Source organism: Balaenoptera ricei, chromosome 13, assembly GCF_028023285.1.
Source record: "Balaenoptera ricei isolate mBalRic1 chromosome 13, mBalRic1.hap2, whole genome shotgun sequence".
NCBI classification, from domain to species: domain Eukaryota; kingdom Metazoa; phylum Chordata; class Mammalia; order Artiodactyla; family Balaenopteridae; genus Balaenoptera; species Balaenoptera ricei.
In genome coordinates this window covers 70997564-71011388 of record NC_082651.1, presented here as the reverse complement: position 1 = coordinate 71011388, position 13825 = coordinate 70997564, and the positions used below count along the sequence as shown (strand labels likewise).

Below are 13825 nucleotides of genomic sequence, written 5' to 3'. Positions count from 1 at the left end.
CAATTTATAATTGATTTCAAACCGTACAACTCATTTTATAAACAGTTCATTTTACAATTAGAATTTGCTATGCATATGAACTTAATCAGTTACTAGTAGATGATAGATTTTGAGGAAAAAAATCTTATTAAAAGTATGAGTTTTCTAACCCAAGTGAAATACTAATCCATTAATTTAATCATTTTCATGTACAAATTTCTGGAACTTATTATTTAGAATAAACACCAAATGACAAGTTGGATAATTAAAAAAAGACAAACAAAAACAATCACAATTGTCTACTTATATCATGGTTAGTAACTTCTTCATGACTTTTCTTTGTGGATCCCAAGTGAAAATAAGCCACAGAGTAAGTATTAATACAGTATTAAAGTGGCAGACACACATACACAATTCAAACCGAAAAACAAATCTGCTCACCTTTGGTGGCAAAGGAGGTGGAACTTTGGCTTTCATGGTTGAACTATAAAAACATAAACGCTTAGAATCAGAACTCGTCATTTTATAAACAAATCATTACTAAAATATGATTACTTTTTTAAAGATATGGAAGAAAATTTTGTATAAACAAGTTTCTTTTTCTAAGGTTACGAGCGTTTTTCAAAATACTTTGTGAAATGTTCAAGTTATGCTAAATGAAGTATTATTCAAAAGTAACTGAGTAGATATGCTTTCTTGTTTTCAAATATTATTTTAGTAATTAAAACTGGAAAAGACAGCCACAATTCCAATTTATATCAATTGAAAGGTAGTTAATATAAAAACACAAGCAACAGTTGGTTTAAGGAAAAATAGCAAAATGATATAAAAATATATTACAATGTAAGCTTCATTTTTACTACTGTTAGATATGGAATATCTCTGATGAAGCTCATCAAAAGCTATATACATACTCTATGAAATTACTGGCAGAATTTATTTGGTTGAAGCTCAGATTCATTAAAACTCAGAACTGGAGTTTTAGAAGTACTAAAAATTAAAAGATTATGGAGCATATACTCTCAGATGAGGAGACTGAGGCCCAGAGAGGTTAAGTGACCTGATTCAAGGTCACAGAGTGGTGAGGTAGAAAAGAAAATCAATGCCCCAGCTGCTGCTCAGGTGTTTTTGTCACTCTACCATGAAACTGCATCTTTATTTAAAAACAAACAAAAAACAAACAACAAAACCCCCAAAACTAAAAGGACTAAATATTAATAATTACATAGTGAAAATATTCCCCCCTTAAAAATACATTTATATCCAAATTATTTATTTGAAACATATCAGATGAAATTTAATCAACCATATAGTAAGACTCTTTGTAGCTGTAGTAATAACTACAGCAATTACTGACTAATTTATAACATTAAACTACAGGATATGTTTACTGTCTTTGTAAATTTTTTTCAAAGTTCTTTTTTTATCAACTTGTGCTATGGACTGAATTGTGTCCACTCAAAATTTGTAGGTTGAAACCCTAACCTCCAATGTGCTTGTATTTGGACACAGGGCTTCTAGGAGGTAACTGAGGTTAAATGAGATCATATGGGTGGGGAGCTAATCCAATAGGATTGGTGGCTTTATTAAAAAGAGGAAGAGATCTCGATCTCGATCTCTCTCTGTCTCTCTGTGCACAGATTGAGAAAAGGCCATGTGAAGACACAGCAAGAAGGCAGCTGTCTACAAGCCAGGACGAGGGCCCTCACCGGGAACTAAATCTGTGGGCACCTTATCTTGGACATCCCAGCCTCCAGAACTGTGACAAATCTCTGTTGTTCCAGCCACTCAGTCCATGGTATTTTGTTATGGCAGCCTGAGCGAAGACATATTTTGGTACTAAGAAGTGGGGTGCTACTGTAATAAATACATAAAAATGTGGAAGCAGTTATGGAACTGGGTAATAGGTAAAGGCTGGAAGAGTTTGGGGGTACATGCTAGAAGTACAGACATTAAGAGCAAGAGGTCAGTGAGAAAAGAGGAGAGCCGGTGAGAAAGCTTCCGTCTTCTTAGAGAACACACAAGTAGTCATTAACAGAATAATGTCCTTTAATGGACATTAAAGACCATTCTGGTGAGGTCTCAAGATGGAAATGATGAACAAGTTATTGGAAACTGGAGGAAAGGTAATCATTGTTATAAAGTGGCAGAGAACTCGGCTGAATTGCGTTCATGTTCTAGTGTTTTGTGGAAGGAAAATCTGCAAGGGATGAAACGGGATAGTTAGCTGAGGAGATTTCTAAGCGAAGTGCTGAAGGAGAGGCTTGGTTCTTTCTGACTGCTTACAGTGAAATGTGATTGTATTTGGAGACAGTGCTTCTGGGAGGTAATTAAGGTTAACTGAGGTCATAAGAATGAGGTCCTAATCAGATAGGAATGGTGGCCTTATAAAAAGAGGGAGAGAGATTTCTCTCTGCACGCACACACTGAGGAAAGTCCATCTGAGGACATACTGAGAAGGCAGCCGCCTGCAAGCCTGGAAGAGAGCTCTCACCAGGAACTAAACTGTCCGGCAGCCCAGCCTCCAGAACCATGAGAAATAAATACCAGTCTATGGTATTTTGTTAAGCATGCCCGAACCGACTAATACCATTAGTACAGAGAAAAGGAAAGAAACTGTGGTACAACCCATGATACTATATTATTAATGATATTAAAATTACTTCAATATTAAGCTGCCAGATTTACTAAATCAGGTCAAATGACACTTTTTCTTTTACCAAAAATGGAAACAGAACTTACTGTTTAGATTCATCATCATCCCCTTCATCATCTTCTAAATGTGCCACATGCCCTCTAAGGATAAAGAAGGATAATTCCACGGTTACCAAATGGACTTTACCAAAACAGCTTAAGAAGAAATTTTAGAAAGTGCAGGAAGGGCTACTGTAGGACAGAATTTTATTTCTACGTCTTTACAGGATTCAGGATATTAAAACAATAACAACAACAACACAATCTTAGGCTACATGATAGAGAAGGGGGCAAAGAGACTTTACTCATCTGTAAGAAAGTATTTTAAGCTTAATTAAAAATTAAAGTTACCGCTGATGTAATTCTTCTTCAACAGACTTCAGAAGACTCCTTAGGAGAAAAATAAAAATTAAAAATAATGTGAATAAAGCAAAGAAATACTAAGTACAATTTTTCATCACTTTAACCTTATCTATAAATTTAAAATACTTTACTATTCACTAAAAACTTGCTGTAACGATCATCCCTATACCATAAAACATCAGGTTATATTTAATGAGGTATCTATTTTCTGTTGCTAATGTCTTTATACATGTATTTTAAATGAACAAAATAAATCCAAGTGTTTATTGAAAAATACCAGTTCAGACAAAGGACAACCCACCATGAAATGTCACAATTGGGACTGACAAAACAATAATTGCAGGGTCACAGTCAGGGGTTTCCAGGATTTAAATTTTACCTGGAATATTTTACCTGACACCTGAAATTATATTTTCTTTTTCTTAATATAAGAAAGGTGACACACTTTAAAAAAACATCATGCTCTCAGGCAATCCTACAAAATGAAACTCAACGTGTTGGATCTCTGCAAAAGCATGCATGCATGTGATGTGAATACATGAATGTAGTAGCACTTTGCTTTCACAGAAGACACTCACTTACCTGAAGTATCTGTTCTCCAGTGGTGTACTGGCAAACACATTTACACTTTTGGGGGACTAAGCCTGTATCAGACCAGGTGCGAGGATTTTATCATTAGGAGCAGTTTATAAAACTTTGATATTCAGGAATGTAAGAGAGAACTCACGGCATTCCTGAAGTTCCCTTACTTCTTTTCACTGCAAATTCACGCAACATACCTCCTATATTATACTCTTCAAGCATTAGAAACTCAATAGCCTTCTTAAAGCTAACGAGATAGAAATACGGTTACTGACAGATTACTGTGGTAAAAGTGATTCAGCAGAAAATTTACTCTCCTCAAAAGTTGTAAGGTAGTACCTTCTAATCATTTCCCATTCCTATACATAGTGGAAAAAACTGCCCTCAGAATTATCAAAGCATAAAACCAGAGAAACTGAAAGGTATGGTTAGCTGGTATAAACAATTAACAGAATAGATTTTAGCCATCAAATGTTTTAATTAGGATAGTTTAATAACAATTTAAGTATTAAAAAGTGACAAAGTTTTAAATCTGGAGTTGCAAATGACATAGGAAAACCATAAACTAACTGCAAATCCTATTTTGCAGATAAAAAAATTAAGGTACTTCAGTCAAATGTATTACCTATTCACAAAGCTCTTCAAGGGCTAGCTCTAAGAAGACAGGACTTCTACCTAGAGGCAGTATAGCAAAATGATGACAGGTTGTGAAGCAAAGACAGCCTGAATCTGAATCCTGCCTCTGCCACTGTAAGCTATGTGGCCTTCGATAAGTTACTCTGATTTTCCTAATAAGCAAAATGGGAATTACAATAGTACCTATGTCAAAATGTTTATCTGTAGATACAATTAATTAATTCTTTGAATAGTATTTCAGAGCACAGTAAGTACTCAGTGTTTTCTTTATTATTATCAACTAAGCAACATTTCTCTAAACCAGCAATTCTCAAAGCACGGTCTGGGGATCCTGGGGGTCCTTTAGGCTCCTGTAAGAGGTCTGCAAGGTAAAAAACTATTTTCATAATCTAAAGCACTTTTTTTTTTTTTTTTTACTCTTATTCACTCTTTTTCTTTCTTTTTTCACTCTTATTCTTTCATTGAGAATGAAACTCTGGAGTTTTCTGGAGACTATGAGGTGTATGATATCATAATAGATTACTAACAGATATGAGAATCCAGCTGTCTTCTATTAAGCCAGACCTTAAGGAGATCTGCAAAAAATATAAAACAATGCCACCTTTCTTACTAATATTATTTTGTTTCAGGAAAAAAACAGCTATTCTTCATAAAAAATGTTATCTGTGGCCCTCAACAAAACGTTTGCTGTCTTATACTGACATATATAAAGCTGCTTCTAAGTCTCATGAGAGGAACAAAGCGGTGTTGCAAGGAGGGTACCATTAAGAGGTGGCATTTGAATTGGTTCTTTTTTTTTTTTTAAAGATTTTTTTTTTGATGTGGACCATTTTTAAAGTCTTTATTGAATTTGTTACAATACTGCTTCTGTTTTATGTCTTGGTTTTTTGGCCACGAGGTATGTGAGATCTTAGCTCCTGACCAGGGATTGAACCCACACCCCCTGCACTGGAAGGTGAAGTCTTAACCACTGGACCACCAGGCAAGTCCCTGAATTGGTTCTTAATGATGAGGAATTTTTTAATACACACAAAATTTTTGTTTTATGATAACATGGAATGAGTATATTACTATTTGAAATAAATATTTTGATAAGTTTTCAGTTTAAATTTCCAGTACTATAAATATTGATATTTATAAGTGATATAAACAAAAGCTTATTGGAATCCTTAATAATTTTTAAGACCATAAAGGGATCCTGAGACTAAAAATTTCAGAAGCACTGCTTTAAATTATTTTACCAAATTAAATGTAATATCTCTGAACTGTACAGTGGGCTTTCACATCATCTTAGAAGATGTGAAAACAAACTTTTTCTTAAGCATGTGACAATATTTTTTGAGCCATTTCTTTTTCCAGTAGAGAATATTAGCATTTGAAAATAATTAAGAGGGGAATTTAAATGTAGTTTATTTTCAGTTTACCGTATTTAATTGGACTTATATGGCATTCCACTTTTTAAAACATTATCTTCCTGGGAGTATAGGTTCTGTAAGAATAAGAGAACATGAAAAAACAGATATCCTAAGGCTAGGGATTCATATATATATTTTTTAATTCATTTACTTGTAAATTTCCTACTATGTGTTAAGATATTTTGTTAATAAAGTTACAGAATTCATGAAGTCTTAAAATGACCAGAAAATTTGGATGAAGAGGTTAAAAATGGAAAAACATGCAAACATAGGTCATAGATTTAACTGATAAAGTGAAGAAACTGATAGGGAGAGAAGTCAAAAACCACCACCAAAGTATTTGGCATATTTGAATTAGCTGCGGGTTACTAGAATCATTCAAAATTGCCTAACTGACTCAAAACAATCTGTAAGTACTGCCCTGATTATATCTGAGAACAAACCAAAAAACTTCCCTATTTCTTTAAAACCAAAAAGCAATTTTATTCACTCATATTCACTTGCTCTTACAATCAACATTTACTGAGTAAACACTACAAGTAAGGGCAACTAATGTGTAATAAACCCTAAATGTGCTAAATGCTTTACAATGATTATTCCATTTCACCCTTAGCATACTATGAGGCTGGTACTATTACAATCCCCATTTATTAGAGAAAATTGGGGTAAATTTCTCCAAGTTACACAGTTTATAGCAAGAGACAGTTCTGACTCTGGATCTGGCATTTACTACTACTATATTTAATTATGCCAGGAATTTCTTTTCACTATTATTTAAGTCTTTAGAAGAGAATTTATTTTTAGAACTTTTGCTCTACATTAAAAACAAAATCAGAAATAATTTAGAGTTTTCTTTTAAAAATAGTATTTTGTTGGTTTAGTCAGAAAAGTTGACCCCAATAATAACAGTTCAAAAGAAAACAACCCAATAAGTCAAAACACATATGCATTCTGTTAAAAAAAAAACAAACTTAGTTCCTGCGTGGTCTGGAATAGGCAGAAACCCATAAATGGAAATCTGTCTGCCTGATCACCTATGGAGAAAGCAGGAAATCCTGTGAGTTTTAAAACACTGCCTAGTCACAGGAATAAAGCAGACATAGCAGTACAGTAAGAGAAGTGCTACATCCATGCTCATGTCACATGTATGTATATACCTGTACACGAAACACAGCCAAAGGGCAAACTTTGGGGCAACCTACCTTGCCAGTGATTCGTTATATAGAATAAAGTTCCTTAAGCAGGGATCCAATTAATCAAAAAATGAAGGTTGGGGAAATTATTAACATTTTACCTAGCCAAAGTAACTATATAATATGAAAATGTCTAACAATCAAAAAATCAGACAATGGGAACTAAGGAATCTAGAAAAGCATTTAATGATAGGCCATTTTGGGGGTATTTTTGCAAGTATATAATATAAAAATATATTTAAAATAAACCAAAGTAAATGAAATATTTTTTGAAATTATCCAATCTCTTAAAATACATCAAAATTTGCTAACAAGATCCTTAAAACTAGTGACCTGAAATTTAGACAAAATAACACAAAAACATGTCAGAATTTATTTGCTTACTCATTATGAGACAAACTTTCCTTTGTTGCCCATCAACAAATCAAGACAAACTATAAACAGCAAATGTTACTATTTTGATAAAATTTCATTTTTCAACCAGGGAAATTTTAGACTTATTTTCCATTTTAGGAAACATAAGGTTTAAAACAAAAACAAAAACTTCACGTTATTTAACTGAAGTTCAGCAAAATCAAAACTAATGCATTTCTCTAGCTTGTCATTCAAAGCCTTTTCTGGGTTAAGAAAAGAGTATTTAAACATTTAGTTTATAAAAAAAGAGACATGATTTTGCGTTATTATCTCTAAATCTGAGTTGCTTGTCTTTTAGTCACCTGCTTAACTTAACATATTAACTTAACATATTTTAACTAAAATATGGGTATATAATATGTCTCAACCCTCTAATGTCACTGAAATTATATTTGGAAATTTTAAGTAGTTCTGATTACTGAAATAATATCTACATAGCTGGGAGATTTTTGCAATTTAAATATTTCCCTATAAATTAGCTTTTATAATGATAGTTTATCCATGAACTCAGGAAATGAGACTCTACGGGGAAGAGCAGAGTCCTGTCCCCATACCTTGCTAATTCAGGCCTAAGAACATCTAAAATTGTTACACCTTGTAAGCTGCCTTTTCACCACCGTGCTGCACCACCTAGACAGTGCCTGGTATACTGCAGACCTTAAACAACCGTTGGATTTATTTCTTGCATAAAATAAATAACTTTTAAAACTTTAGACATATTTTAACGGCTATCTACTTTTTAAAAGACTCTTAACAGCTAAAAAGACAAAGATTTTTAAATAGTGTGAATATTTCCATCTGTTTTCATAGGCCAACACATCTGGGAGATGTACCAAAGCAAGTTTTGTAAGGAATAAACAGGTCAACTTTGCAAATAAAAGAAATAAGTTGCTGAAACATATATTTATCTTTAGTTGGAAAGTACTTACTTTCTCTAACAGGTAAGGTCTACAAAGTAGCTTGATATAAAAAATTTAAGGTGACTCTCCCCATTATGACAATTATTGAGTAGATGATTAGCAAGGTAGTAATAAAGAAAAGTTAAAAGCATATTATAAAATATATCTACCAGACTAGTACAATTTACTACTGTAAATATTTAAAATACAATTAATGTATAACATATTTTAAGGCAATTTAATTATTCTTAAATTTAAATTTAATTTAAAAGAATTTTACTTACTTGTTTGCACCTAAAAAGTAACTACTTTGGTGTCCTTGTCCATATTCTAGTTGTAGATCCTAATAGTACAGAATGAAATATTCAGCAAAATAGTAGTGTATCACAAATCATGATACACTAACGCATATTGTTTTTAAAAGAGAAACCCCAGACTTCAAATAAATCTGTATTGCTATATGTTCTTAAAAAGAAAGCAAGGTAGGACTTCCAACAATAAAAGATTTCAGAAGTTTGTAGTCCTAATTTATATATTTTATTATTTAAGTTACCAAAATTTTCCTGGGAACTTGTTTGAACACTATATGCAAGTTTCATTTATGGTTATTGCTACTGTAATTAACATTTGTAAAAATCAGTTTTTCGAATGAAAAAAGCTGAAATAAGGTATTTATGCTCAAGCTATAATGAAGCAAAAATGATTACAGAAGAGAACAAGCAACAAAAATCTTGGTTTGACTTTGTATATAAGATCTGCAATAATTATGTATATATACACATCACATATTTCTACTACTGCTTCATGCAGGTAATAATTTTTTAAAGGTTAAAAAGAAGGTGGTCTTTTAAAGGAAATTATAGATGTGAAATTGCACAAGATTATAAACTAAATTTAAGGACTTTTAATAGTTTTTTAAAGAGTTAAGTAGCAAAACTTCAAACGAATATTATTAAGGCAGTTCTTCAACTATTTAAACATTTCCACTGAACGCCGCAGGCTGTAGAGTTAAGAACTGAAATTTAAAGGAACAAAATCTATGTGCTCGACTCAAATGACTTCTTGAGGAAAAATATGCTTTCCAACAACCACGGAAAGTACAGTTTCCTTTTCTCCCACTGTATTTCAAGCACTGTTTTAATGATTAAGGGGGAATATTTAACATTTTAAATGAATTTTATTTTCATTAGAATACAGTGTACTTAAAGCGCTATCTAATTTTACAAGATACTGCCAGATACACAATGAGGACTTAATGCAAAAGTTACCTTCTTGGAGCAGCCTTCCAAGACTGTCCAGGAAGATCGGTGTAACCTTCTTCGCGACTCTCCTCTAGCATTTACACTGACTTTTAATTAACTTATTTACAAGTTTATAAAAATAGTAACCAGGCTATAAGCTCCTCAAAGGAAAATTGTTAAATCCATCTTTTTTCCCTACAGCCTAGGGTCTAGCATTGTACCTGGCACACACTAATTAGGCCCTAAATAAATGCGTGTTCAAATGCCATTTGTTTATTTTACTGTAAACAGATAACTAACACTTCAGCCTCGTTAAGATACACATAGATAATTATAGATCACACAAATACTAAGCCTAGAAATATGAGACTTCTAAGCAATACATCACATTTAAGTGAAAAGTTAAAAGCCAAAAGCCTGGTTTAGACAAGGCTCAGATTTCGTCTTCTTCAATAATTGTGTTCTTCCATGCATAATAAGATATGTTCTTACCAGTGACAGAAGAGATAACACATCATAAACAAAAAAGATTAGTGAACTGTCACACTGGTATCACATAAAATTCTAATGAAAAATGACACCTGTTCTCTTTAATTTGTAATGATATATGTTAATAGGATGAAATTGCTATTATCATAAGACTGCCACACAGTTATTATGCTGCACTATTTAAGTGGTCATGACTTTACATAGGAGACTTTAAGCTTTGGTATTTAGTAAAGAAAAGTACTAATCTCAATGAATACCTTTCTGAATTCAACTTCATTTTCTTCAGCTACGCATAACTGGGCCCTTCTACCGGACCAGCAACCTCTTTAGCCAATATAATCTCTTAAGCCTTTAATCAAATGACAGCTTTCAAAAGCGTAATTTGTGCAGAGTGGCCATGGCTTGTGTTATATAAATATAGATATGTCCTAAGAATAGCTAGCTCATCTGCTACATGACAATTACCAGGTTGATGATAATAATTTTAAAAAATCAACTGATACATTTAGGAAGGTAGGAGAAGAATCTGAAATAACTAATGAAATATTTTAATAGAAAATGGAGTGTAAGTTCACATACAGAATAACATTCAGGATGGGGAGAAGTTGCTGACAGATCCAGGTCTGATGATTAAATGTGGCATGTGTTAAGCCCTACCAGGAAAGCTAAAATTGAAAGGGTTTCATTCTTTATTAATTCCTTCTCTGTAAATCAAGTTATGTTTTAGCATCCATAGGAAAAAAAAAAAAAAAAAAACACCAATGTGCTAGGCATGTCATCAAGGAAAAGGATTGCACTAAGTCCTTCTAATAAGTAGTTAATCTCATTTAATTCAACTATTATTTACCAAGCACTTATTATATGGCAGGAATTCAGACAGCAAATCAGACAAGAAAAATGAGAATAAATAAAAAGGAAAGGAAGAAAAGGGAAACTTGGGCAAAGTTAGTAGTCATTTACGTATCTTTAGGGTAGTCTAAGAAAGACTGATCTAAAATGCTTTCCAAAGGGACTTGGAAGCTATTCTGTAATAGAAAAATGCTACCAAAGTTATGCTTGGAAAAGCACTCAAAATAACCCTATAAGATGATGGTAAAACATGGCCATTCTTTATAAGCTAAATATGAATACATTTGAACATGCCAGGATAGACATAAAAAATTTAGTTGCATAAATCAGGCATCAACTAATTAATGAATAGACAGTGTTTAACTACACAAAGTCAAAGCAGTAACAACATGGATGAAAACATGCAATAGCCCAGTATAGATTCAAATTGAACACTCAGCAAAAAATTTAAGATGGTCAACCTAAGCCCAATTAAAATATCTTTTGGGGTCAGAAAGTCCTAACTTCAGTGTTTTAATGAATAGAGGAGTACTTCTGAACTTGGATAGAGCCTCTAAGAAGACATGGTCCCAGCAAGAGCTGAAAAAGAACAGAGGATGTGGTGTGGAACACTGGCAAAGGAAAATACATGGCCAAGAAAATCTTATTATTGTTTTTTTTTAAAAGCCATCTGGAGATTACAAAGTCTATCTATACCTGATGAGAAAACAGCAGGAAGTCAAAAGAATTGTTACAGTTGGCTACAAAAACACAAAAGAAAAAATACTTTAACAATATTTTTTAAGCAAGAAAAAAGAGAATAGTGGAATTTTTTTTTCTCATCAAAAAAATGAGAAAATATGGCACATGAGTGTTAGGTGTTAGGAGTGTTAAAAGGTGTTCGGAGACACCTTTTAATGTGGTAGATAATTTACAGAAGTAAAAGGGACTAAACCCTCGATAATTCTTATTTCTTAAAAAGAAAAGCAAGTAGGGTCAGAACACTAACTGAACAAGCAGTATTCTGACTAATAAAAGCAGAAGACTTAAGGGGACTCAAAGTGAATAAACATGACTTTTGTATAGCAAGGTTGGAAATGAGTATCAGCAGGTTAGTTTTTTTTTCTTTTTTAATTTTACTGAAGTACAGTTGAAGTAGGTTAGTTTTGATACTCTAGAAAATGTCCTGTAATTGTGCAATTATGAAGTGAGTTTTCCCTAGAAACTGCATCATATATAATAGGTAAGAAAAGTGACCATACAACATAAATTTTATAGTAATAGTTTAACAGATTTAAAATTAACAAAGTTGATGTTTCTTTTCCAGAATAAATTTAACTTTATTTATAGACTTTATTCAATTGTGACCTAATTCAGGGGTAATCTTGTAGTACTTCTGTTATGGTTACTGATAATGATAAATTGGGTATATCTTTTTGCCATGTTTTTAATTATAACCTAAATATTTTATTCTTACTTTTTCAGGTATACTATAAGTTTCTTCAGAGCAATGATTATGTTACTACTTATGTTCCTCCATAGCAATTAACATAGTGTTTTACATATACAGTTGACCCTGGAACAACATGGGTTTAAACTGTATGAGTCCGCTTACATGCTGACTTTTTTCAATAAATACATACTACAATATCACGTGATCTGCTGTTGGTTGAATCCAAAGACGCAGAGTCACAGGAAGGCCAACTATAAAGTTATACTCGGATTTTCAACTGCTGGTGTCCCTAATCCCCTTGTTGTTTAAGGGTCAACTGTTCTTACCTTTCAATATATTCTTCATCGGTATATGGGCCAAAATGCCTAGTAGAACTAGGAAAATTAGAAAAAATTAGCAGCAGCTGAACAGATGTGTAATACCTTTTAACGTAAAGACAGCATCTTGTACATCGGCTATATCCATTCTTATGGTTATGGGCAAAACTCTTATTATTATGGAATTTTGCTGAGTTTTTTCTTTGCTTTTTTTAACTCAGGCATCTTTCAAAATTTAAAGACCTTTCTACTCACTAACAATGTTAAAAATCAAGCTCTGTTACTCTGGTTTCATATATTATGATTGCCTGATTAAAAAAAAAACCTTTACTATAGTAATGATTCTAAATTCATTTACAAAAATCATAAGATGAATACACTTAGCACTTAAAACAACCAGAAATCATTGATGACATGGAAGTTTTAGGCAGCAAGGTCTTTAAGGGGGTAAATGTTTCTTTTGGGTCCCAAAAGATTTAGGGCTGTCATCTTTGTGCCAATTGTCTACTAAGATGACAGCCAGACATTTTGGGTCCATCAGGTTTCTAGTGGCCAGCAGTAAGTATTTAAGAGTTGAAATCCTGTTCACAGTGCTAAGGTTTTAGAACTATGAAAGTAGGAGACTGAAATAATTATGGACACTTCACATCAAAAACCAAAAACACTAATTTGAAAAGACACATGCACTTCAATGTTCATAGAAGCACTATTTACAATAGCCAAGACATGGAAGCAACCCAGGTGCCCATCAACAGAAGATGTGGTATATACATACAGTGGAATATTACTCAGCCATAAAAAAGAATGTAACATTGCCATTTCCAGCAATGTGGATGGGCCTAGAGAATATTATGCTTAGTGAAATAAATCAGACAAAGACAAATATCATATGACATCACTTATATGTAGAATCTAAAAAATAATACAAATGAATCTACTTACAAAACAGAAACAGACTCACAAACACAGAAAATAAACTTATGCTTACCAAAAGGGAGAGGGAAGGGGGAGAGAAAAGTTAGGAGTATGGGATTAACAGATACAAACTACTGTACATAAAATAGATAAGCAAAAAGGATTTGCTATATAGCACAGGGAATTATACCCAATATCTTATAATAACCTATAATGGAACATAATCTTAAATAAAACCCCTGAATCACTATGCTATACATCTGAAACTAATGGAATACTGTAAATCAACTATACTTCAATAATATACACATACACATACACCAGAAGATAACAAGCATCAAAGAGGATGTGGAGAAATTAGAACCCTTGTGCACTGCTGGTGGGAACTGTAAAATGATGCAGCGGCT

The 13825-nt window shown here is 32.7% G+C and overlaps 1 protein-coding gene across 3 annotated transcripts in view; it reads right to left on the bottom strand.

The window, feature by feature from the left end:
* Nucleotides 1-13825, bottom strand: part of MAP4K3 (mitogen-activated protein kinase kinase kinase kinase 3) — a 198221-nt gene that overhangs the window by 30814 nt on the left and 153582 nt on the right. For all 3 annotated transcript variants that reach the window (XM_059943542.1, XM_059943544.1, XM_059943545.1), the window contains 4 exons: nt 8460-8518; nt 3025-3063; nt 2722-2775; nt 421-463 (listed from right to left, as the gene is read on the bottom strand). In XM_059943542.1, coding sequence (XP_059799525.1) covers nt 421-463; nt 2722-2775; nt 3025-3063; nt 8460-8518 — 195 coding nt within the window. The remainder of the gene's footprint in view (nt 1-420; nt 464-2721; nt 2776-3024; nt 3064-8459; nt 8519-13825) is intronic.